Source organism: Hippoglossus hippoglossus, chromosome 17 (assembly GCF_009819705.1).
Source record: "Hippoglossus hippoglossus isolate fHipHip1 chromosome 17, fHipHip1.pri, whole genome shotgun sequence".
Classification (NCBI taxonomy): Eukaryota; Metazoa; Chordata; class Actinopteri; order Pleuronectiformes; family Pleuronectidae; genus Hippoglossus; species Hippoglossus hippoglossus.
The window spans coordinates 15,804,719-15,831,647 of record NC_047167.1 but is presented as its reverse complement, the minus strand read 5'-3'; the positions used below and the strand labels follow the sequence as shown (position 1 = coordinate 15,831,647).

The following is a 26,929-nucleotide window of genomic DNA, read 5'->3' as shown; positions in this document are numbered from 1 at the left end:
TCCATATTTTTCCATGCACGTACTGCGGTTTACAGGATTGCAATCCCGACATGTTGTACCTGATGACGTTGCAGCTCGATGGTTTGCAATGGTTGACCCTATTGGCCGGTCTTTACGTTGATGTGATTTGTCCTTTCCAAACATGTTACATTCATCCACAGAAAGACAAAACATAAATGCAGGGGAAATGTGTGTTTCCATGGGGCAGTCAGGCTTTGCAGTCAGCAATAGGTGGGCGGATAAGTGGATTGGCACTTGTGTCTAAAACCTGCTTCAGTTCGCCCCCAGGACCTCTGTGAATTAAATGTGAATGCAGCGCTGGAGATGTTATGCAAAGAAAGAAAGAAGGGATGGAGGGGAGAGAGAGAGAGAGAGAGAGAGGGGAGAAAAGAAGGGATGAAACAAGGGGAGGAAGGAGAAGGTAGAGACAAAGCAAAGAACAAACGTAATGAGCGACTTCATTTGTTCCCTGTAAGATTGGATTTATTGAAATAATTGTGCAGGAGTTAAGCATTGTTACCAGTGGTGAGCTGTTTATGGCTAAGTGTACAGTATTCAGCTTTCAGGGAGGATTGCTGTCGGCATGTTGACATCTCATTTCAACCTGACACCCACATCCTTCTCTCTATCTGTATCCTTTTCTCTGCATCTCTTATTTCGTTCCGTCTCGCTGTCTCTCGATCTGCCTGTTACATAAAAAGGGACATAAGCATTCACAGACCAGTTAGTGTCGAGGTAAACGCTGAGCGGCAGGGATGGTCACACGTTTCTTTCTGCTGCAAACAGAAATTTGGGGCTAATAATCAGGTTGGGGACAAATGTGATGACAGTTTTGAGGTTTTTAGAGCTGTCGGTCAAATTAGATTTAAGCTCCCTCACCATGTGGAAGAAGGGTTTGAAAGGATAAACTCTTAAAATCTCCTAAACTTTGATTCATATCAATATTATTCATATCTATTTTTATACTTTCATATCGTATTTCTATATTTCATCACCTCTTTTACACCAGAAAATTTGCAGGTATGAGCAATGTTTTTAAAAAGAGCTAAACCCCCAAAAGAGCAGAGTGACCCCTTCCCCATTGCCTGTGGGGGAGTTTGCATTTCTGTTTGAAAGAATCTCAGAATCTGAGAAGCTCTCTCGCCTCGCTGTCTGGCCAGTGTTGCATCTTGCACTATACCTATGAAAGATGTAAAAAAAAAAAAAACAGTAGACAAATGTTCATAGCTATTTACGCGCCAACGCCCGGAAGTTCAATGCAAATCAGAAAAAGGTGCAGCGTGAATTTTTGGACCGCCAAAATAAAGAAGAATGGGAGGAAATGAGCGTGTTCAACATGGTGTTTCCATCGCTGACTATCATTGCCAGAGCAGTTAAAAACTCATGTCTACTGCAAAGTCATTTCAGCCGGGAGCGAATGGTGATTGTATCCATTCCCATTGCACACTAAAGCCAGATGTTTGTGGGCTTCTTTAACAGTGTAAAAGGGCCGTTATCGTGGTATATAGAGTCCAGAGAGGTAATGGCTAGTGAGCTCTCGTATAGACCCATCTCAGACCTTAATTTGTCCACGTTTAGTATGAAAGCATGTTGAAAAGAAAGCAGTTTAACTCAAAATGGGGCTGTTTCTGCTGCTTCTGTGAACTCGGTTATTCGAGTTCAGTCCTTCTGATCCAACGGATCGTGTCACTCACTGTGTGAAATGCACAAAGTCGTCACTGTGCAGGCCACAGAGCATCTTGTTCAATTCCAGTCACAGCTGGAATTGGTAACTGACGACCTGGTTTCCTGCCTCCTATCTGACACATTTTGTGGTCGCACATATGCTGCTTTCCTGTCCTCTCTCACTCTGTCAAACACACACACATACATACAAACACACACACACACACACACACACACACACACACACACACACACACACACACACACACACACACACACACACACACACACACTCACACACTGACTCTCTCACTCTGGTGGCACAGTACAAGTAAGTCAGACTTAAAAGAAAACACACATGTGTCATATAGAGGCCGGTTGGGAATAGAATCGAGGCCACTGGGCCAGCGCTGGCGGCATTCATTCCATTTCATATTAATGAATTGCCACCAGTGAATCTGCTGGGACGCGGAGCTCAATTAAAATCCTTAATCTGAGTGAAGAGTGTGTAGCAAAAAAGACCGAGTCAAGAACAACTCACCCACACACCAATTTAAATCACTGAGATTCCTAAAATGGTCAATTATATCCTGCGGCAAGCAGATTGGCTCAGGTGGATCCGATGCTTTGATTAGCAATACGATGTCTCCCAGATGACTTTGTGCATGTGTGTGCGTGCGTGTGTGTGTGTGTTTGTGCTCGTTACTCCATTTATAAGACTGCAGGTTCAAAGCGTTTCCACAGAACCTGATGCCCTCATGTTGTTACTTATGTTCTGATAACTCCCTCATCAGACCTAAGTGATTCTGATCCCAGCTGTAGCTGCACACATACCTCTGTGTGAGTGTGTGTGTGTGTGTGTGTGTGTTGGTTGGTTTCCCATCATGTGGTGTGACGGATATCAGCTTTCCCTGTGTTGCCCCCCCGGCTGCTGTCCCTCTTGCAAAGTGTGATATTTTGCTAAAATGGTTGCTCTTTAGACAGAATGAATAATACAACTGGGTGGGAGTTGGGAGTGATTCATTAGCCATCTGGCACAAAGACAGACACACAGGAGTGAGAACAGTCTCACTCTTTTGTGGCGGCCTTCACACGCCAAAGCAGTTTGCATCTGCAGCATCAAATGTGCACACATGGCCAGATAGACGAGGGCTAAATAACTATTTTGACCGTAGTTCCCCACTCCACTCCATCACCCGTCTTCTGTACACATATGTACCCTAATGCGTCCCTTCCCTTTAAGTACAGAGCACAGAGCACAACACAGCAACTTTATTATTTACCAAAAGACAACCAGTGCTCCTCAGCTTGATTACTACTGCACAGGCCCAACTTGGGTCTATATTGTGTTTGTCGTAATGCACTTTAGAAGATTTTAAGTTCAAAATTCAGGATCCAGTTGTTGATTAATTGCAATTTCATTTCAACATTGTAGTTAGTTTGTTGAGTTCACACAGAACAAAGACAAACCCCATCATCTAACTACACTTGTTTATGTAGTGATATACCATGTGAGCAAAATTTAAACAAAAATAATGAAGGTGTTGACACAAGACGTTAAAAAATAAGATCAGTTAATATCCCCACTCGTTCAAATGTATACATACAAATGTCTCCTAATGTGCCACAACAAAACAAGCATTTGAGTTAATGTATTGTACCATATGATTATCATTTCCGGAAGCTACGGAGGCCGATTGCTTTTAAACGATGTTTCCTATCAAGTGATTTACACACTTGAGCTAACATTTCTTAAGTTTAATGCATAAAACATGAGAAACTTTACAAACTATAAGCTGCAGCAATTTGATCCTGCAAGTTTGGGGCCTTGGGCATTTGCAGGTTTAATCCAACTTTATGTACAAGAGTGTAAGTTCTTTACTTCAGCTGATGTTTTAGTCTCATCTACCGCAGCTCATCTGTAAACCCAAAACCTTGTGTCGAATTACAAAAAAATGTTTCAACTACCAAAACCTAATGAGGAAATAACCCTAAAACTTCCAGTGTCTCGTCAACATCATGTTTATTGTTCCTGGTGTTTTTAAGGACAGCAGCAGTTGTATCAGCTTGTATAATTAAGCTGAATAAACAATAGCCCACGGTCCCAGGTGGGTTTTCGTTGGGAAAACATACACCCAGCCATTTATGCTATGACTAATAATGAGTAAACGCCTTTTCCATTTAGTCCCAGTTATTGATGTTAGCATTCGACACATCATTTATGTTTTTCCCTATTTAATTCAGACATTAATTTGTTGATGCATTATGTTGATTCAGCTGCTTATTACCATATGCAGAGCTGTGCTGAAATGTGAGCAATGTGATGCTGCTGATTACTGTAGTTTTTGGCAGTGTTCTCAGTGTAGGTGGAGGTGTGTGGGAGAGGCTGCATTCTGTGCATGTAATGAATTCATGCTCTCCAGAGCCAGTTTGGTACAATACCGAACAACAGTGCTTCGCTTAAAAAGCCAACGAGGAAGAGATTAGCCTCTCACTGGGAACATGAACTCGTGGCTGGATTGTTACAGAGTTGAGTCAGAAGAGTGACTCGTGTGCAGCTATTCCATAAGTTGAATTGCCTCACTACTTCACTGATAGCTCTGATAACAGTATTTGTACTGTAAGACATTTTTCTGTCTGCATTTATGAGTTCTTTATATAAAATGGAATTTCACTCACAATTCTAGATATAAAGAATGATTTCAACTTTAAAAGCAGGGGAAAATAAAACTCAAAAGACTGAATAAAACTAAACGTGAAACTTTATACACATTTTGAGGCAGTCTTGATTTAAAATGAAGACATCAAAACAAAATAACAGAGTCTTAATATGTCTTTTAATCTGCTTTTGTTCTAAAGAGGGCCAGTGTAGGGGTAGACCGGTGGTTATGCTTCTCTAAGTTGTACAGATGCAAATATTATTATTTAGTGATCACATGTCTTTGACAAAGACATCTCACTGCTGTCTTCAGACGAAGGCTTTATGCTGAAACAGCTTTGTCAGTCTGTTTTTCTAAGAATTCATTAAATGTGGTGATTCATTTAGCTGTTTTTCATTATGTGGTTTTGCCTTTTTACTGCCCTGGTTCTGGGGAACATTAGTGACGATAGGTGCAAATTAGTGAACAGCATGTGAACTGTAAAATATCAATTAAAATCTGCAGAAAACAATTTTCTAAATTAAAAAAAGGAAAATGACCTCATTGAGTGTGTCGGGATGATTCATGGGCGACCACAGTCAGACACAATGTTTGCTTTAATTTTGAGGGAGCCTCTGCTGAATTGTGCTCAAAGCGCAGCCTTGAAGGAGCTGTGCTGTTGTCCGCTTTGTTCCATGTGTGGTTTGAAGGCTGTTTTCCACAGGAGCTCGATCTGTGCGTCTCTCAACATGTCATCTCTATGTCTCACTCACTCACTCGATACCCTCCTTATTGCAACTAAATAAGAGAAAAGAAACAAAAACAAACATCTAATCTGTGTTTTGTTGTTTGTCGTGTTAATAAATTCACTTTACTTTAATTTAATATTCCTCCAGCACTGGCTGTGCTGCTGTTTGTGTGTAGAAACAAACACTCTTGACACATGCACAGTATCAAAGCACAGGAACAAATCCAGACTGAGGTGTGAATCCCACACTAATATGAATCCAGTGAAAAATCATGAAACACTTATTGTAACATGATCCAGTTTTTGGATCAACTACATAGACGATATATAGATGGGTGAAATGACAGCTCCTGAAAAGTGAAGCCAAAACATCGTGATAGTCATCAACCCCCACCCCCTCCGTGTTGGCAGATGGGACATGACACAAAAATGTATGTAGTTCTTATCTCAGTGATAAAGGTTAGATTCCCAATTTTTCTGGTAAGTTTGATTTATATTGTTATTTACTGCTATAAAAATCCCCCTGAGTTACAGCCAAGACTGACTCGCAATTCAGGACCTTGATACTGCGGCTCCACGGGCTGCAATCACTACCGTGCCGACTCTGGCTTCAGATGACGTCACCAGCGCAGGATGACAGCATCTGTATCCGGGATATGTTGGCTCCATTTTTGTACATTGGGAGAAAGTGGAATTGCGTCTTTGTTTACAGTCTTTGATCCACTCTAACGGCGGTGGAAAGATGCTCGCGCTGTCATCCTCCACGCGTTGCAGCGTTCAATTTTGATGGTCAACTTTTAGAACAGCTTCTGAGCGGTGGACAATGAGCTCTCACCGCTTTGAACAGCGTTTTCTGGTTTCCCCGCATCAGCGTGAACACGGCCTCGCTCATTCACTCACTCACTCACTCGGCCTCGCTCCCTCCCACTGCTTTCAGGAGAGATTCTGCGTGGGCTTACACTTGAGTTGCTGCCATGTGCTTTCTACCCCCTGCTCACACACACACACATACACACTTATACCCTCCCCCACACTTCCCAACACCGTCCAAAGATTTTGTGAGTTTGTATATCTGTGTGTGTGTGTGTGTGTGTGTGTGTGTGTGTGTGTGTGTGTGTGTGTGTGTGTGTGTGTGTGTGTGTGTGTGTGTGTGTGTCAGAGAGAGAGACATGGACAAATGTGGAACAATAATCAGGATCATGGATCTAGGATCATATCCACAGCTCAGTTAAAATGTTACACAGCAAATTAGCAGTGGATATTTACGCTCTCGTCAGTGCAAGCATTAGTGCTCAGGGCCACCAAATGGCTCGTCTTATTATGAATTGAGATGAAAAATGTTGGCCGTCATGACGAGATTATTGGAGCTCTTGAAGATTGTTAACATTATCTTATCTCAGATGAAAACAGCACAAACCCTGATTGAGCCACTGCAGCAAGAAAACATAAAAAATTGTGTTTCTGGTGAACGCTGGTAAGAGAGGTGGCCTGTTGGTTGCCCATGATGCTGCTTCTCAGTGTTTGTGTGTAGGTGGGGGGAATGTGAACGTGTGCGTGGGCAGATGTGAGTAGAGATGCCTGCCAGGTGAATGGTGTGGTGTGCATTCTTTGTCTTTCACCGCACACGTCTGGTGCATTGAATAAATATATTGCATTACTCACTAGCTGCACGATCAACCATTAACACTTTATTATTCTGCCTCTGTCCTTAAAAATGAATAACTTCTCCAAAAATGACCTTGAGTTACTTCCATCTGTTGCGCTTCACCTATTTTTGTAATTAAATTTGAAACACAATGTGGACAAAAACATGAACCTGGAGAAAGGATAGAGAGGCTTCGCACCAGATTACGTTATTAACGGCTTGTTTACGTCCCTGTCGTGCTTTCTCTATCTGAACCCTCTGACTTTATCTTCTTTTCAGGCCATCATAAGTAAAGTAATCTGTCTCCCCTAACAAACCAATAATAAACTGATGACAGCGCTGGAGTATTAGGGCCACGAATCAAATCAGACAATTAAGTCGCCATTTAACGAGAATAAAGTTGTAATATTAAAAGAAATGAAGTCTCAATGTTGCAAGAAAAGTCGTGGTTTTTAGCTACGTGTCATTTCAGAGAGGGGATATCAGAAGTTCAGCCGTTCACAAATAAAAAAATACTTCATCTCTTGTCACATCATCATCAGTATCAGGACTTTGAAAAGATTGTGAAAGAAACTGTCTATTCTGAAGAGAGGAAATTGCCTCTTTATTCATATTAATTATTTAAACTTCATTATTATTTATGTACATTCTGTTTGTGTTTGTGCCTGTTCTCCTCCAGGATCCTGGCCACTGCCGGTGCCCACATGAACATCCCAGTTGACCTCCGAACCCTGAGGGCCGTGCGAGTGCTGAGGCCTCTCAAGCTCGTCTCCGGGATCCCCAGTGAGTCGGTTACTGACGCTCCTTCTCTTATATACCACACTGTCAAGGTCAAACAAACTGATATATTATGCTTGGATGTTTTCCTCGTCACAAATGCTGTTATATCAGATGAGTCAGTCATGTTTAAATAGAGCAACACTTGATGATGAACAAAAGTGACTGTACATGATGATGGTCTCTACTTGTCCTTTTGTGCCACATATTTTTAGGCCCTATTTAAGTGGAGTTTGACTGTTATGCTATATGCTTGTGTTAAAAAGTCAGTGATGGGACGTCCGTCTCTCTGTGAAAACCCTCAGGCCTGCAGATTGTGCTGAAGTCCATCATGAAGGCCATGATCCCGCTGCTCCAGATCGGCCTCTTGTTGTTCTTCGCCATCCTCATGTTTGCCATCATCGGCCTGGAGTTCTACAGCGGGAAGCTCCACCAAAACTGCCTGCCATCGGACTACATCCTCGGTACGATCCACACACACACACACACCACCTGCAGACTCTTCCTGTTGAGATGCAAACAGGGTAGACGATTAACCGCTTTTTTATTCTGTATTACTTTACGGTTAAAAGAGCGGTAAAGTAATTCGGTTCGCTCAAGAGAAAAAGACATGTTTAAAACCTTCCCTAATAACCTATGAATATCACTGTGTCGGTCCTTGCATTTCTGGGTCCGTGTCATTGTTCTGCTTAATAACTGGTTCAAAAAAAGGGGGGTGGACATTAACGCCTACGTTGAAAGGGATGCTAATTAATTATCCATCCATGATCATGTAAATGAGCCACCTCACCATTCGTGGGCCCGTGTTGTCCTCAGATGCACCTGCTTTTGTCACAATACTGATCCAGATAGAAAAACATACTCATGCTTTGCTTTTTAGAAGATGTACTATTTGCCACACCAAATGTTAGGTTTATGCTTTTCTCTCGTGAAACAGAGGGAGTGAAAATTTGTGTTTGAGAAACTGAAGCTCTCATAGATCACAGCAGCAGCAGCCGCAGCAGCAGCAGCAGCAGCAGCAGCAGCAGCAGCAGCAGCAGCAGCAGCAGCAGCAGCAGCAGCAGCAGCAGCAAGCTCAGGCGTGTTATTAGAGTAGTTGTCGACTGATTTAGCTGCTGCTTAATTAGTCAACAACTACTCTGTAATCACACGCCACACCATAGCAGTTACTGTCATCGCCCGGCACAACTGGGAGATGGATTGAAATATCAAACCTGAATCAATTCACAACAGAAAACAAAACAAAGCTTACCCCCTATAAAAAAAAAAACGTTTAATTTGTCACACACACATAATTCATAGAACATACATGGCCTCATTTAGTTGTTTAGCAAAAAAGAAAGCACATTGACAATATAACTAATCATTACAGTGTAACAGTTACTCCATGCTTCTTTTTTTGCAGAAAATGAAACCATTGACTCGTCGGAGTTGGCGTTTGCGTGTGGAGTGAGGAAGTGTCCGGAGCTGTACGACTGCAACGACACCTGGATCGGGCCCAATGACGGCATCACGCAGTTCGACAACATCCTGTTCGCTGTGCTCACCGTCTTCCAGTGTATCACCATGGAGGGATGGACGGCCGTCCTCTACAATGTGAGCTCAAGTATCCGGTCAACAAACAAAACGCTGACCGCTATCGTGAATTAATGAATGTTTTGGCTTTCAGACCAACGATGCCTTGGGTTTCACATGGAACTGGATGTACTTCATCCCTCTCATCATCATCGGCTCATTCTTTGTGCTGAACCTGGTGTTGGGAGTCTTGTCTGGGTGAGTGAGACTCTTCCTCTGCAGGACACTGAAGCTTCTGTGTGTATTATGGATTATGAGAGCTGTTTTCATGCTCCCGTCTTCAGAGAGTTTGCCAAGGAGAGGGAGAGGGTGGAGAACCGGCGGGCCTTCATGAAGCTGCGGCGCCAGCAGCAGGTGGAGCGAGAACTGAACGGCTACCGAGCCTGGATAGACAGGGCAGGTACTGGGCAGCAGAATAACTTTACATCTGTAGATAAACACCTGTTATTTTGCTGTGATGGAAATAAATGAGTGAGTGACTGGGCAGGATTTGATCTTGCTCAGTGATAGTCTGATCAGAAATGCATCTGTCGCCTCATAGCAAGAAGGTTCCCGGTTTGAATCTCGGCCTGGCCTCTCTGTGCTGAGTTTACATGTTCTCTTCTCTCTCTGGGTTTTCTCTGGATGTTGTATATGTTGGTTGGAGACTCTAAATTTTCTCTCGGTGTGAATGGTTGTTTGTGGCCCTGCGATACGTTGGCGCTGGCGTCGGCCCGGCCTCTGGCGACCTGTCCAGGATGTACCCTGTCGTTTGCCCAATGTCAGCTCCAGCGCCCCCCACAACCCTTAAAGGATAAGCACTATATGTATCTGATGAATGGACGGACGGTTTGTCTGCTCTCGTCATGAAAGGCTTTGTTCACAACAGACAAAACCTGATGTTTGAACCCCATCAGAAACATTTAGATGGTGGAGAAATTATCTAAGAGTAGATTTTGATGAGTGTAAGAGCAGTGTAAGAGAGTGCCACAAGCTTTTAACTGAATAGCATATTAAGTAAATAGTTCAACATTTCAGGAAATACGTTAATTCACTTTCTTTCCAAAAGAAAAGATCGATACCTCTCAGAGTGAGTCTGTCTGTAAAATAGAGCAATGAGTACATGACTCCTGTAAACTGCTGTTTTAATAGTTTGGTTTTCCATTGGATTACATAAACCAAATGAAAATAATCATTGAGCTTCAGAGCTGCAGACTTTTAAACTTTCTACCTGTTTCTCCGTGCTTTCAGTTGCCGGGGGTATTTCTCACCTTATTTCTTCATTGAACCCTTCACAGCCAAGAAAGTGAATAAACTCATTACCCAAAATGTCAATTTTTAGATTTTCTTAGCAGAGGTACATTTATACAGATACTTTATAATCTGTGAAAACTGTATAAACAGTGATTTGCCTGCCGGTCTAGAATTCTTTTTTCCCACTGCTGCAGAGTTTTTGGACCTACAGTAGAGTGAAGTTGCGTGCACACACACACACACACACACACACACACACACACACACACACACACACACACACACACACACACACACACACACACACACACACACAGAGAAATCTACATTGCTAGTCTCCCACGCAAGCAGAGGGTGAGAAAAAGGTGATACTGACTCACTGACTTAAATTTGTGCGCATGTACATCCACACACGCGCTTTTCTGTGTGTTCGTGTGTTTACATGCGTGTGTGTGTGTGTGTGTGTGAGAGCTGCTGTGCATATTTAGTGTGCATGCATGTGGGTGAGTGTGGGAAGGGAGAGAGAGAGAGAGAGAGAAAACTCAGCGAGAGGGAGCGGTTGGGAGACTGTAAGAGAGAAGAAGAGCTCTCTCTCTCTGAAGGAGGTCACACTGGCCTCACGGAGCTGAGCTTTCATCAGTTTGGCCTCAGTTCCTGTAAATGTTTGCAGACGTCCTAAATAATCCAACGCTGAAATCTATATCTCCATGTCTGATCGTTTGATTCGGTGAAAACAAACAAGTCTGTGTATAACCTCGAGTTGTATTGCATTACAGAGGAGGTGATGCTCGCGGAGGAGAATAAAAGTTCAGGGAGATCGCCGTTAGACGGTGAGTTCACACGCTTCAGATTTGTACTCACACCTACAGATAACACCTGTACCTAATACCGCTATTTATAACTGTGTTTGAAATCATTAGTAGATGTTATAGCACAGAAATTACTCATAATACGCATGATTGCTGTCAATACTTCAACTTACACAACAGCCCTAGTCAACGTTTTGAGCACTTCAACAAATCACTGGGCTCGATAGAGTATATTAAACTGGAGGTAACCATGGCAACAGTTATTAATGTTACTTCACCAATTGAGTAAAACAATTGTTAAACTGACGACAAGAAATCATTAACATTTGCTTATTTTCCTTTTCAAGTAAATGACCATAATGCAAATGTGTTCAAATGTTTCTCTGCTTCGATTGCAATCATGAATATTCTTTATATAAACTGGGAGAGTTTACTGTGTCCACATCACACACACACACACACACACACACACACACACACACACACACACACACACACACACACACACACACTCACACACTCACACACACACACACACACACACACACACACACACACACACACACACACACACTCACACACTCACACACACACACACACACACACACACACACACACAAACACACAAACAGACATTATTTACACCCCTTTGCCTTGTTCACATTTTGTCAAAATCAGTCGACACTCAATACCCCTTAATAATGATTATATAATTGGAGGAAGAACTTTAGAATTTCTTACACTATTCTTACAAATGAATTAAAAATGAAAATCTGAAAATTCACATTATTCGGACCATCATAGTATTTAGTTCAACAATTGTAACTCATCGCATCAAGACATATTTTATGTTACCAGAACTATTGTATTTTAATTATCTATTTATATAATCGAGCCTAATCATACACTAACTTTGACTTATGGGTGGACACATGTAGGAGGAGGTGTAACACTTTTATTACAGTGCATCACAAACCACTCACTATATGTTGTCTTAATGCAAAATAGGGAGTAAGACATTTTAAGTAATCGAGGAGTTATCACTTATTTTAATGATTTCATTTTCAGTTACTCAGAGATTCACTAAACTTAAGTTTTTCTGGATCATTTTTAGTTCTGAAGAGAGCGAGTAAGAAGACCGGTGCACGTAGAGGAGCGCCAGGGGACGAGAAGTACACCGACATGTCCACAGCAAGTGAGTGAACAACGTTCCAGTCTTTAAAGTTTACAGCAGGCCTCTGTCTCTACTTCCTGGCCTTTCTCCGAGCTGTGTAGTGACTTTACATTCTGTGTATTTCACCTTTGTTCTGCCACCTTCCTAAACCTCCTCGAACTCGTTGTCTTTCTCTCTCCTCTCTTCTCAGACATGTCCCGATCGAGGATGAACTTCCGCAGTGGCCGCCGTGGCCCAGCTGCCTACCTGCGACGTAAAGAGCGCATGTTACGCATCTCCCTCCGGCGCATGGTGAAGACGGACACGTTCTACCTGATGGTGCTCAGCCTGGTGGCTCTGAACACCATCTGTGTGGCCATCGTCCACCACAACCAGCCCGACTGGCTGACCCTCTTCCTCTGTGGGTCTCATGTTTGTTTGTTTGTTTGTCAACTACAGTTTAATAATTCAGGTCATGTCTGTTGAATGCATTGCTGCCTCTTTCTCCTTGGACTTAATTTCTTTTTTTGTTTAATCGTCACCAGACTATGCAGAGTTTGTTTTCCTGGGGCTGTTTTTGGCGGAGATGTTTCTGAAAATGTATGGTCTGGGTTTCCGGCTCTACTTCCAGTCTTCTTTCAACCGCTTCGACTGTGCGGTGAGATTCTTCATCCTTTATTCTGATTCCATATCAGGCAAGAAAAGACTCAAAGTTATTTAAAAACACCACGTATAAATACCATAAAATATATATACAATATACAAATATTACAGGCCTCCAGGAGCCAAAATATGGAAACAAAGATTAGGTAACAATAATTGTGATACAAGAATTTGAGAGTCTGGAAAAAAACCTCTCCAAAATGCCCACAGCTCCCATCATCTACTCAAGATAAATAACCTGTTTTCATGTGTCTGACGTCTTCTGCAGGTTATTGTCGGCAGCATCTTCGAGGTGGTTTGGGGCTTCTTCCGGCCTGGCATGTCGTTTGGTCTCAGCGTACTGAGAGCACTGAGACTCCTGAAAATTTTTAAGATCACCAAGTAAGTGGGACAACGAGACATTTCAATGAAACTACCTCGTAGAACTGTATATTTGAAAAAAGGATATGTGTGATTTCTCTCTGTCAGGTACTGGTCCTCGCTCAGGAACCTGGTTGTTTCCCTCATGAGCTCCATGAAGTCCATCATCAGTCTGCTGTTTCTTCTCTTCCTCTTCATCGTGGTGTTTGCTCTGTTGGGGATGCAGCTTTTCGGAGGAAGGTAAGTAAAACCTCGAGAAAAGGAGGAATTTACTAGAGTCGTTCCAAAAGTGGGCGAACACTGTCATGCTCTATAGTAGATTCTATAAGACATAAAAGCGTGGTTGAACTTTTCTAAATCTGAAGAGGAAAGAAATGACCCGATCTCGGTTTACTGTCTCAATAGTGCCTTCTGAATTCTGAATCCAAAATAACAGCGGTTTCAGGGCACAAACATTATTGGATAAGAAGTAGAAAGGAGGGGGATCCAAGATAGACCCTTGGGGGGATCCAAGGGTCAAAATATAGGAGTACTAGAGGAGGAGTCAGAGAAGTATTTGTTTCTAGCTATTTTCATTTTATTATTTTACACAGTTCTGTCTATTTTATTTATAATATTTTTCCCTTTCAACTTATTTTTAGATTTTGAAACAGAGTTATGGATTTTATTTATTTTACCTCCCGAATTCCTTTTTACCTTTTATTTTGCTTGAAACTGTGCTTTTAGATTTTAAATAGATGTCTTTAAATGTTGTCTCTGTTTTTGTATGTTTCTGTACAGCACCCTGAACCTACCTCTGTGTATGAAAGGGGATTCATAAACAAATTGCCTTGCCTTGTATTAAAGGTTGAACTGGGCTCAAGGAGAGCAGTAGATTATATCTACTTTAAAAACTACACAGTTTTCTAAATGGCATCTACACCCTGTACAATATGCAGCAGTTTCTTCAATGGACTCTTTGATAAGAATAAGAGGAAACGACATGTCCGGATGAAAATAGCTCGTCAACCTCCTCCTCCTCTTCTTCCTCCTCCTTTTCTTCCTTGGTCATATCTGACCCTGCTTCTCTATCTGCCTTCCCTCTAGGTTCATCTTTGAAGATTACACTCCCACCAATTTTGACACGTTTCCAGCTGCCATCATGACAGTGTTTCAGGTTTGGCTCCCACAGATCCCCTCATTCTGCCTGCTCTCCATGACACATTGCACCCTGGGATATTTCTCACCCCAGGCGCAGATTAAACAACTCTGTTCACTCGCTCTCCACCCCCTGCCTCCGCTATCATCCCACACATCCATGCGCACATATGCGCACATGAATATCAGACAAGTGAAACGTGGACAAATCCACATCAGATCTACAAAACCAACTGCACTGAGAACAAGTGTTTTGATCACCACACGTAGTAATTACTTATCTCGCTGCCATTTTAATACCACATCTTCAGCTGATTCGTAGACAGGGACTCTGTCCCTTGATTGATGTATTTTTAGACCAATGTTCTCTTGGATCTAATTCGAGCAATGTAATTAAGCATGTTAAATGTTATAATAGTATGTGCATTTGCCTACAGATTCTGACTGGTGAGGACTGGAACGAGGTGATGTACGATGGGATTCGCTCACAGGGAGGAGTGCAGTATGGCATGTGGTCATCGATCTACTTCATTGTGCTCACACTATTTGGAAACTGTATCCTTGTGAAGTGATCAGAGAGCTCAGATGTGGCATCTCAACCTCTACACAGTATAAACACTGGAATAAATGTGCAAGACATATTTCAGTAAAACAAGCATTTACTGAAATATTCATGCAATTAACATGTTACTTGAGTCAAATATTCAGGGATCTTCCACAAAAACGAATGAAATACGGCTTTATTCTCATTCTGATCTTCTCATGTTACATTTCTCAAAAGTGATATTGTTTTTAAACTACATTTGTTTTGCTTTGGACAAAACATAAAATAGCAACATGTGGTTACATACTTCCTTGTATTAGTTTCCTATCAAATCTGAAAATCAAGTTTATTTAACATAAATCTCTGTACAAGTGTGTCTCTGTTTGTGTGTGTTTCTTAACTGCCTTCCTGTCAGACACACTGCTGAATGTCTTCTTGGCCATCGCTGTGGATAATCTGGCAAACGCACAGGAACTGACAAAGGTTTGTACCGTTTGAAATAAGAGTTTTTTAAGTTAGTTAAGCTTCTGTCTAGATTCAATATTACACACTGTGTGTGTCCTTAACGTACTTCAGTTATTTAGATTTGCATTTGCACAAAGTTTTAGAGCTAATAGAAAAAAAGACAGATCATAATTGACGGAGATGCTGAAATATCTTAACTTTTTTCCCCTATTATGAGTCACTGCCATGGTCCTTGATCCTACATGTCCCATAATGCAACTTGACAGAATCTTCCAAGGCTCACATCCTTCAAACTCAACACCCACAGTTTTTCTCAAGTCAAATCACAACCATCCATTTATTAAGAAAAACCTGATGTGTAAAATGAATGGGGATCCTTACACAACCATATACTCTTTGTCTTCCTCAGGACGAGGAGGAAGAGGAGTTCTTCAACCAGAGATATGCCAGGGGCAGGGATGGCCTGATCTCTGAGTAAGTTATCCAACAGTTTACAGAGTCATCATTTGAACATGAGACATCCAGAGGGTTCACAGCCCTTAAGTAAATCTCAGTGTTCAAGTGTGGAAGTCTCAGATCCGCTCTCCTCTTGAGCAAATGGAAAATTTGAATTGGACGATTCCTTTATGCAGCACATGCACATGCAGCGTAATCAAACTGGGATTTACTTAAGATACATGTTGCTGTGGGAAAACTGGTGGTGGTGGTGAATTTGATCATCATGCTTCTTCAGTTATTGGAGGAAGGAGGTTTTATGAAATCAACAGAGCTTAGCCAATAAACTCCATCGATTGTGGACTCTCTGATAAACGTGCAACAGGCAAATGTTTAAAACAGTGAGTTCCTCGGTTCTTTGGGCTGCATGGTGAATGCAAAAAGAAAGAAAGAAACGCATGTGTAAGGCATTGATGACACGGTAATGAATGTGTATTGAATGTGCCTGATGGAAAAGCATGACCCCTTACGGACTGCTTCTGCAGCTTCACTGAGACGCCATCTGTTTCTGCCTTGGCCTGTGATTGGTTATGAGTAGCCTCTTTTGGTAATGAACTTCCTGCTCCTCTGAGTGACCCGGTGGCCTCCCCACAGGTCCGATGATCCAGTAAGTCAGGAGGAGGGCAGGAGGCAGTTTTTCAGAGGATGCCGGGAACAGTGGGGAGTCTCAATGTGTCGCTCTGCAGGGAGGAGGCACACTTTGGAGGGTGTCAGATTTTGGTCAAGCGTTCATTCTCAGTACGACTTGTGAGATCAGTATCACCACTGTGGCAACGGAGCTGTCGTAATGAGGGAAAAGAAACTATCGGGGGCATTACTGACCTGGAGTGACTGACCTGGCTTTTCAAAGGAGTGTACTCATTATTTTGCATGTTAAAAGCAAGCGTGTATTTACTTTAATAGCAGTTATTTCCCCAAAAAGTATTTTCTTATATATCAGCGACTGTGTTGTTCCTGCTCTCTTGGAAGCCCTTTATTTGTATGACAAACAACTTGCAGAAACTTGAAACTTGCTTGTAATTCATCACTTTGGTGTTTGATCAGCTAAAATTAAGTACAGTAAGAGTATAAATCCAAATTGTCCTCCCACTGCACAAAAATGAAGCCAAAATATCTTGGATATGGGATCTGCCATCTTGGCTGGTGACGTCATTTGGCGCCGGAGTCTGTGCGTGGCGTGCAGCCGTGGTATGAAAGTCCCGCTGATTCATGCATTTCATAATGAGTCAGTTCCAGTCAATCATGACATTTCTACTCAATTGTATAGCATCAAATAACTAAATTAAAACCAAACATACCGGGAATATGAACACTTGAACATACATAAGTGGAATTTTAGTGTGTTTTTAGTTTGGCACTTGTCCCATCCACCGGCATGGAGGAGGCAGGGTTTAAGACACTGCAGGTGGCCACCAGGGGGTGATCAAGATGTTTTATTATCATTTTTGTGGTGCAGTGATCATGTCTTTATGAACAGTCTTTAAATGTATACCACACTGGGGAGCTTAGTGTTGCCTCCTGGTCTTCCAGCAGCTCCTGCCTGTTTCTCTACTGTCACTGTAAAAGTATTGATAATATAATATTAACATATAATAATAATTCATGTTTTTGATGCTATCTAACCTGTGAAACTGTAACTAGTCTGAAAAATGTGAAACTAGACAGAAAAAGACGTAACACTTTTTGCAACAAAACCTCAAACCTTGGATGTTTGAAAAAAAACATTCTAAATAATATTTCCAAAAGGAGGATTCATGTCATGAATTATTAGTTTCAAGCTGTTTTGAGCCTCTGCAAGTTGATTTTCATGTAAAGTTAAGCGGGAGCCATCGCTGCCTGCAGACAGAAAATAAAACCAAAACTAAATGATATGGTTATGAGTGGTGTTGGCTGGGCAATTAACCGAAAATGTATGGAAACCACATTTATAACCTGTAAGTCTAAGATTTTGCGTATTTTCCAGACATTAATCGTTCATTGATCGCAATCGAAAGTTTGATTGAAGATTGATTTGAAGTCATATTGCCCAGCCCTAGTTAAAATGAGAGCAGGTCCACAGTAAATGAAACAGGTAACAGCGTAGACTCTTTACACTGAACGTATCATTTGTCTGTTACATATTTGAATGTGCGTCTTGTATGTGTTGCAGTTTTCAAGATGCTGGTGTTAATGTGCATTACAGAGTTTTGATGGTCCCATCATGTTGTCTTGTTTTATGCCTGTTATGTGGCACTGACCAAAATGTTGTGTTCAATGACACCGCGTAAAAAATCAATAAGAAATGTCCCACAACTGATGGACATTAAATCAAGTTCCCCTTGATTAACATTTGAACCTAAACGACTGATTTCAGCCCCGTTCAAACCATAATTTTGTTCTGTGTCACAACTAATGTTCTGTGTATGTTGTAAAACACTAATGTCTTGTTTTCAAATAATCACTCATTGATTACATGGACAACAAAAGAGTCTGAATACCAGTAAGTATAATTGAATGAATCCTTGTCACATAGATTTTCTCTCTTGAGTTTTCCTACTCGATTATTGAAATTATTTTCTAGATCTTCTCACACTAGGTTTCTACTTTAACCCTGCACTTTTCCTTTTTTTGTTCTTGTGGGTTTTGTTCATTTCCTCTGTATCTGTCTTTACCCCTCAGGTATTTCTTTCAGTTTTTGGATGTATTTGTACTTTTCAGCTTGAAGTATTCTCCTCATTTTTTCCATGGGAATTTTTTTGTGTTTCTAATCACGTAACAATATAAATTCACAGAAAAGGTTTCTCCTTTTCTTGCAGCTTTTATTTTTTGTTTGATTCTTTTTTTTAATATATATATATATATAACTGGTTTGCTAGATTTTCACTAGTCTTGATGTTTCTTGTCAACAAATCATTAACTGTGAGTCTCTTGTTGCCTCATGGTGATGTGAAGTATGTTGTGCTCCTTAGTGGTAGAAGAAGACCCTACCTATACAGGAAACGTGCAATCCACCGAGGTCGCCCAACCTTCCCAGACGAGCCCGAGTGTGTGCCAGGGGCCCCCGACGAGCAGCCTCTCAATAGCTCCAGACCATTCTCCAATCGACGAGAGAGGAGGAGAAAAGTTAACATGTCAGTCTGGGAGCAGAGAGCCAACCAGCTACGCAAACGCCGCCAGATGGCGAGCAGGGAGGAGCTGTGTAGCGCCCCTGCAGAGGACACCAGTGAAACTCCCAGCAACGCCCACAATGTCCCCACCCTTTCCCCACAGGCCAGTCCAGGTCAGCTGCCGGAGTCTCCCATGTCAGTTGGGATGCCCCTCCCTGAGCCTCCGATGTCCATCTCCATCGCCATCCCTGAGCCTCCGGCGGCTGAGCCTCTGGTGAGCCTGAGTGAGGAGAAAACAGCAGGGGCCAACCACCGCACCACAGGCGGAGGCAGGCACAGGATGGCCCGCAAGTTCAGGCCCAGTCAGGGGCCGGAGGAAGGGGCCCGGCACAGACGCCACCGGCACCGTGAGGCTCGCAGTGAGGCCAAGAGTCTGGACTGCACTCAGACGCCCCATGAGGTGCAACAAGTGAGACGCTCGCTCAGCCAGGAGAGGAAGATACTGGACGAGAGGGAGGAGAAGGAAGAAAGAGAGGAGAGGGGGAAAACCGAGGCGGAGGGAGGGTCGGTCCAAGATGATGGTGGAACCTGCATCGTCAACCCATATGCGGATGTTGGAGACGACTGCAGAAGGTAAGACTTTATTCATCTGTGAACACTTAATCTCGTGAACTCTTATTTCACATACTATTTTACATTATATAACTTAATCCACTTGATCTGAAATGTTACTGGATATTTCCAGAGAGGACATTTGCACCTTGTAGTCTCTGTTTTTGAAAAAACACTTTTTCTGTCTCAAAGCGTTAGTCACAAGTCCTCCACACATGTTCTACAAACTGGCTGTGAAAAGATTCCTTCTTAATGTGTCCAGTGGAGAAGGCTGGAGACAAACTCCACATTCCCACAATAATAACAACACACATTGATTTAACTTCAGTGATGTTATTTTCATTCCCATTGCAGATCTGACATCCCTGATCCTCCTCAATGCGAGCAGCTGCTTGACTGTTCCTGGTCCGAGCAGGGTGAGGGCCGTGTGGAGCCGGCGTTGGAGGCCACAGAGTACACTGTGAGCGCCATGGAGGCCGAGAACTGCCCGGTTCCCATCAAACGTGACAGGTCCCACCTGGAGGGGAGCGTGGCCATCGAGATGTCTGCACAGCCGCTGCTGGAGCTCACACCCATGACAGGTAGCGCTGTTTCCGCTGTGGTCCCACTCATCACTGTGCAGCATGAAGGGGGACTTAGCATCTGTATCACCATGTGTAGGTGTCTCTGACATCTGAGTGCCACATTTGCACTTATCTTTTTTTTTTTGATGAGTCCATTGTACTGGTGACTCACATTATTCTCTGTCATAGCGGTTTATGTAGAGCTCCCACCGTGTTTTTATCTCTCCTCTTCCACTCCTGTCTGCGTTTCAGTGAACAGTAAAGAGCTGGAGGCGTACCACTCCGAGGAGACGGAGGAGGAGGAACCTCCGACTCCTCCCAAACCCATCGCCCCAGACAGCATGTTCATCTTCAAGGCCTCCAACCCGTGAGCCACCAAATCACTGATTGTCACATCTTTTGTTTCTGCTCTGCCTTATTTTTGTTTCTGCTCACCCATCAAATAACAACAAAAAAAACACCCTCCCCTGCGCTGATCCACAGTATCAGGAGGATCTGCCATTATGTGGTGAATCTACGTTACTTCGAGATGACCATCCTCCTTGTGATCGTGGCAAGCAGCATTGCACTGGCCGCTGAGGACCCCGTGGCCGCCAGCTCAGACAGGAACAAGGTGGGATCTTAAAACGTCTCTCCACAAGCAGCTGTGTGAAGGTGTCAGAGTTCAAATCCATATTTTCCCACCTCGGCTCACCTGGTCAGTGGCGAAGTGAAGCTGGATTGTCATGTGTACTTTACTTTAACAGACGTTTATCCTCAAGGAATGGACCGTTTCAATCAGACTAAGAAATGACTTAAAACATACCCAAATTGTGTGAGCAACAAAGTGTGGAGACACATTTGGTTTTCACGCACATACAAGGTGAGAATCGTCAGTTTTGTCTGGGAAATAACTGTGCAGTTTGTTTTTCACAACTCTGTCACAAGGAAAGTGTCAAGAGTAACCAATTAAACACGCATAGTAAGTAGGCAGGACACACTAGTAGAGTCTGCATTGTATTTCCCTATAATTTGAGTCATTTCTTATTCGTTATCCTCCTAATAGACCTTTAGATAAAAGCCTGTGTTACAAATTTGATAGTGGCGTTTAAAAACTAGTCTGAAAGACGATGCGATCAAGTTGCATTGTGGGAAATGTAGGTTCTAGTTTTTCCAAAGTGTTCCAAAGCTCGATCTTTTTCTTTTATTCAGATTTTTCTTTTCCCAGTCTGTCACTTGTGATTCTGATGATGTAATTGAAGTGTTCTAAAATCTAAATCTCTGGAGCACCTCTTCACAGCACCGAACACATACCTGTGAGTGCTGAGTTAAGCACATTCAGAATATACTGCCGCCTCTATTCACATTTCTATAAACGTATTCAGTCCAGTAATGATGGTTATACTTTGACCTACAATGAACCCACTCATTCAGCACCTGCAGGGTTATTGGCTCTGACTCGATGGGATACGAACAATTAAAACTGTAGACTATGACTATATACAGTTCATATAGTATATAATGAGTATATCATGTAGAGGTGAAGGATGTACACCAAATGAAGCACCCTCAGAAATGTCTGTCTTTATTGGCACTTTCTTCAATTTGTATTTTTTCTGTTTATATCCAGGTCCTCCGTTACTTTGACTACGTCTTCACTGGAGTGTTCACCTTTGAAATGATCATCAAGGTTGGTCACGGAAACCAACTTTCCTCTGCCAGCGACACTTTTAAAGAATATACCTTCGTTTCTATTAACTCCTGGTGTTTTTGTGTGTTTAACGTGTTCACGTTCCGTGTGCGTGTGGGCGTGTGCGTCCTCCAGATGATAGACCAGGGCCTCATCCTTCACGACGGCTCCTATTTCCGAGACATGTGGAACATCCTGGACTTCATCGTGGTGGTGGGGGCTCTGATTGCCTTTGCTCTGACGTGAGTCACTATATGGTGCTGCCTGTCGATGACTAATGACTGACTCACTGCGGCAAATCATTTTTTCCGAGCGTACAGCATTGTTATAAACAACCTTCCCTCAAAGGCACTTTTTGCATCTTCAATCAAAAAAAAGAAAAAGAAAGCAGTCTGCTTCATTGTCAAAGTTGGGCAGCTCAAAAGCCGCAAATGTGGAGGCTTGCATGCTCCTGTACGGCGTCTAACTCAGACTGAAACAAAAGGAAAAACGTGGATTTCTGTGTAATTTGAGGGAGTGAGTGTATGACTGATGTTAACAGTCTCTACGATATATATATATTTCTGTCTGTTGTCTTTCCCAGCGTGAGCGTTACAGATTACTAACCAAACCTTTTGTTCTCTTTGTTGTTTGACACGTGAATTTCTCTGTTGTGAATATAGCTGTGATCCTCTGAGCTTTGTTCACCGTGTCTCTCTCTTTATGCCTCGATTTCTTTTTCTCTGTTGTTCCTGGGGATTGTGTGACTGTTGGGGCTTCCAGGAATGTGATGGGGTAAACATTTTAGTCACACTCAATGTAAACTTCTCACACTCGCTTGTGACGTATTCCTTTTATTTTCTTTTTTTGTATTTAATGTGTTTTTGGTTGTGTTTTCTACAACAGAGTCCGACAGGTATCAGGGGTAAAAATCTTTGATAAAAACACTAAAACATAATTTCATCTTTATAATCAATTATTTATGGAATCAAATTACATAATAAATACACTAAATTATATATATATATATTTTTATGACCTTGATAGAATTAATTCAGCTTTTCATCATTAAATTACATTATTTATAACGTGTGCAGTCAAATTACAAGAAGTATGAAAATGTTTTTAATCTTGACGCCTGCTGGCCTCCGTACAAACAAACTCAAAGTGCAGTTCTGTGTGTCATTGTGTGTTTTTATTTTTACATGCACTTGTGTTGACCTTTTTGCTTTTACTGTGTTTTTGTCTTTTCCACCGTTGTTTTTAAATGTGTCTTCACTACGTTGTATTTGTGCGTTTGCTTAACTGCACAGCTCTTTTCCTAAGTGCTGTGTTTCCATGTTTAACAGGAACAACAAAGGCCGAGACATCAAGACAATAAAGTCTCTCCGAGTACTGAGAGTCCTGCGGCCTCTTAAAACCATCAAGAGACTTCCTAAACTCAAGGTACGATGTCAGCGTCTGCAAACACTCTCCAGTCTGTTGTGTGTTATTTCCCGACCTCTGACAGATTTGGTTTTCTTCTCCACAGGCTGTTTTTGACTGTGTCGTCACGTCCCTGAAAAACGTCTTCAACATCCTCATCGTGTATCAGCTCTTCATGTTCATCTTTGCTGTCATTGCCGTGCAGCTCTTTAAGGGGAAGTTCTTCTACTGCACTGACAGCTCCATGAATTCAGAGAAGGAATGCCAGTGAGTGGATACATCCTAACCGCAAAATGACCGTAACTAGATCCTATAGCTCCGCCAAGGTCCAACAATTCACTTAAATTCAATCAAGCTGTGCCAAATTGCGCAAACTCATAGATATCAGTTCCCAAGAAATTCCAGATTTTTGTCACGATCCATGAATTATTCTATGAGAAAGTAAAAATATAACTCCTGCATCCATCCCTGATACAAATCTGCAGCAAAATTTAATTGCTGCTTCCTTGACCCATACAGCGTTCTTCCTCCAAGTTTCATGGTAATTAATCAAGTCGTTTTTGTAATGCCGTTCACAAACACACAACATCCAACCAACACACAAAAGGACGGGGGTGAAAATATGACCTATTTGGCGGAGGTAGGGACGAAGTAAAATAATACTCTTCATTAAAACTGCCACTTTAAACAGTGATTAACTGCCGCTGGGCTGCTCTGTTCCCTGCAGAGGCTTCTACATTGACTACAGCAGAGACAAGAAGGAGGTGAAGAAGAGAGAGTGGAGGAGACACGAGTTTCACTACGACAACGTCTGCTGGGCCCTGCTCACACTGTTCACGGTCTCGACCGGGGAGGGATGGCCTCAGTAAGTTTAAAGTGTAAAAGCCACGGACCAGACATGTTATGTTTTTGGGTTGTCTGTCCGTCTGTCCCATTCTGAACACGATACCTCAAGAATACCTCGAGGGAATGCACATGGACACAAAGATGAGATATATTTCGGTGTTCAAAGGTCAGACATCAAGGTCATGCTGACCTCATGTTCCTGTGATCACAGGGACACCCATTACAATTTTATTTTATAACAACTGGCACAAACATTCACTTGGACTCAAGAATGACCTGAATAGAATTTGGGGGTCAAAGGTTTCACCCTCAAAAATGTTACCTTAAGAACACCTTTAGAGAATTCTTTCAAATTTACCACAAATGTTCAATTAGTCTCACAGATAAAATGATTAGATTTGAGTGGTCGAAGGTCAAAGTTTCAAGATCATAAAACTGCCCTTAGGAGTTGTTTTTCAAACTTTGACCAGTTTTCAAAGGTTAAAGAAAAAATCACGACGAAATCAGTACTAAGAGTTTTCTCTACGTCTTTAGGGTCCTGCAGCACTCGACTGACGTGACAGAGGAGAACATGGGGCCGAGTCGTGGGAATCGAATGGAGATGTCAGTGTTCTACGTGGTTTACTTCGTAGTCTTCCCGTTCTTCTTTGTCAACATCTTCGTGGCTCTGATCATCATCACCTTCCAGGAGCAGGGTGACAAGATGATCCAGGAGTGCAGTCTGGAGAAGAACGAGGTGCGGAGCGGTGACACTCAAACACACACAAACACAAAACACACACATGGATCAAGGATCATCCTCTGTGTGTCTGTTGTGTTAAATTTCTCCCCTTCAGAGGGCCTGCATCGACTTTGCCATCAGCGCCAAGCCGATGACGCGCTACATGCCCCAGAACAGACAAACCTTCCAGTACCGGCTGTGGCACTTTGTGGCGTCGCCCTCGTTTGAGTACACGGTGCTCGTCATGATCGCCCTCAACACTGTGGTCCTCATGATGAAGGTGAACAACTGATTGGCTCTTTTACAGCAGAGGAGCAACCCTGTGTTGAACATATTTTCATTTTATATCACTAACGCTGATGAATCACCACCGACAATGACAATCTACTTTAATTAATATTTATTTTCTTCTGTTCGTGGTAATTCAAGTAGAACTACTTATACATAGACCTCAGGAACACAGATTACCATGTTATTGTAACATAATTAATCATTATCAATATTTGATATATTACTGATATTTATGATTCTCTGCTGGTATTTTGAAAAGTTGATATTTTCACATCAGAATTAAATCAACTGAAACCAAACAGCTTTGAGAACAATACAAATTCCATAAACTTCTGTAAACGAATATCAGAATCAAATCAGAAGTATTGTACAATATACTAAATGTATTGTTAATGGACTAAGATCGTTTTTAAAAGTGTTGTGTGTAGGTGAAGTTATCACATCCAGCTAAATGTAACTGATACATTAAATATCAGATTGTTTTTTGTTTCTCTTCAGTATCACTCAGCCCCAACAGCGTATGATACGGTCCTGAAACACCTGAACACAGCGTTCACTGTCCTCTTCTCCATGGAGTGTGTCCTCAAGATCATGGCATTTGGTTTAGTGGTGAGCATTATGACACAAAAATGAATCCAAGATAAATGATCAATTTAGGTCTCATCTGGATGAACTAATGAGGAACCTGTATGTGTTTCTTCTTTTCCTGCAGAACTACTTTCGAGATACTTGGAATATTTTTGATTTCATCACTGTTATTGGCAGCATCACTGAGATAATTGTGGATTTACAGGTAAGATTCTGCCAAGACGCCGGTCGTTTTTCACACTGTTGTGAACCTAAAATAGAGCGAAGACTCAAATAGACTGTTCTGAATGCAGCATTCTTCCCTCCAGTTTCCACGAGTGTTATGATCCCGGCCTCCAGACACAACTAAAGTCATGTTGTGATGAATTTCGCCATCTGTGTTTTACATCCCGTCTCTCCCCTCTGTCTGCCACTCTCTCTCTCTCTCTCTCTCTCTCTCTCTCTCTCTCTCTCTCTCTCTCTCTCTCTCTCCTTTGCGTCACCCTCTCTCCAACCATGTGTGTGTGCGTCCCAGTCGGTGAACACAATCAACATGAGCTTCCTGAAGCTTTTCCGAGCGGCCAGGTTGATCAAGCTGCTGAGACAGGGTTACACGATCCGTATTCTGCTGTGGACGTTCGTGCAATCGTTTAAGGTCGGACACAATATTATTATTATTAATATTTCGAGCAATGTCAGAAAATATATATCTCAGATTTTAACCACCTCTCTTTGCTGTCTCTTCTGCCACAGGCTCTTCCGTATGTGTGTCTCCTCATTGCGATGCTTTTCTTCATATATGCTATAATTGGAATGCAGGTATTCTTTCACTAATGATGATATGAAACTCCTTAATATCAGAAATGACATGACAGACTAATGTGGCTCTTATATATTTATAGTTTGGTTGTTTTTCATTTTACCCTTTGCTCAGGGGTGAATCTGCGATTTTTCTAAATTGGGGGCCACAATTTACACTGAGGGGCCAATTATATGTCAAACATCCATTGACTATTTCTGATTCAGTAAAGGGCACATTTAAGTACTTCCTTGTTTACTGTTTGCTCCACAGATTTGAGCAAAGCCACACATCATTGAATATTGTGAACTGAAAAAAATTCTTAAATGGTTATATTTATTGTTAGTATTGTTAGTAAGTGATTAGATTATTTAAACAAAAACCATCAGGACCAATCAGATTTCCGCTGGGGCCTGTGCCCCCTGCTCCCACCCTTGGATTCACCCCTGACCTTGCTGTGATG

General features: G+C 42.1%; 1 protein-coding gene across 9 annotated transcripts in view; it reads left to right on the top strand.

The window, feature by feature from the left end:
- The window catches only part of LOC117778171 (voltage-dependent R-type calcium channel subunit alpha-1E-like), a 49,952-nt gene that overhangs the window by 15,332 nt on the left and 7,691 nt on the right, over positions 1-26,929 (top strand). For 3 of the 9 annotated variants that reach the window (XM_034613520.1, XM_034613522.1, XM_034613521.1), the window contains 31 exons: positions 7,377-7,480; positions 7,780-7,938; positions 8,880-9,070; positions 9,144-9,247; positions 9,334-9,449; positions 11,059-11,112; positions 12,206-12,286; positions 12,456-12,665; positions 12,790-12,902; positions 13,176-13,288; positions 13,376-13,507; positions 14,354-14,423; positions 14,842-14,959; positions 15,364-15,432; positions 15,821-15,887; positions 18,857-19,627; positions 19,961-20,187; positions 20,422-20,536; positions 20,653-20,782; positions 21,779-21,838; positions 21,974-22,080; positions 22,601-22,612; positions 23,167-23,263; positions 23,349-23,509; positions 23,970-24,107; positions 24,623-24,824; positions 24,925-25,089; positions 25,599-25,709; positions 25,813-25,893; positions 26,203-26,322; positions 26,421-26,486. In XM_034613520.1, coding sequence (XP_034469411.1) covers positions 7,377-7,480; positions 7,780-7,938; positions 8,880-9,070; positions 9,144-9,247; positions 9,334-9,449; positions 11,059-11,112; positions 12,206-12,286; positions 12,456-12,665; positions 12,790-12,902; positions 13,176-13,288; positions 13,376-13,507; positions 14,354-14,423; positions 14,842-14,959; positions 15,364-15,432; positions 15,821-15,887; positions 18,857-19,627; positions 19,961-20,187; positions 20,422-20,536; positions 20,653-20,782; positions 21,779-21,838; positions 21,974-22,080; positions 22,601-22,612; positions 23,167-23,263; positions 23,349-23,509; positions 23,970-24,107; positions 24,623-24,824; positions 24,925-25,089; positions 25,599-25,709; positions 25,813-25,893; positions 26,203-26,322; positions 26,421-26,486 — 4,264 coding nt within the window. The remainder of the gene's footprint in view (positions 1-7,376; positions 7,481-7,779; positions 7,939-8,879; positions 9,071-9,143; positions 9,248-9,333; positions 9,450-11,058; positions 11,113-12,205; positions 12,287-12,455; positions 12,666-12,789; positions 12,903-13,175; positions 13,289-13,375; positions 13,508-14,353; positions 14,424-14,841; positions 14,960-15,363; positions 15,433-15,820; positions 15,888-18,856; positions 19,628-19,960; positions 20,188-20,421; positions 20,537-20,652; positions 20,783-21,778; positions 21,839-21,973; positions 22,081-22,600; positions 22,613-23,166; positions 23,264-23,348; positions 23,510-23,969; positions 24,108-24,622; positions 24,825-24,924; positions 25,090-25,598; positions 25,710-25,812; positions 25,894-26,202; positions 26,323-26,420; positions 26,487-26,929) is intronic. The other 6 variants (XM_034613525.1, XM_034613516.1, XM_034613519.1 and 3 more) reach the window with 4 other exon arrangements.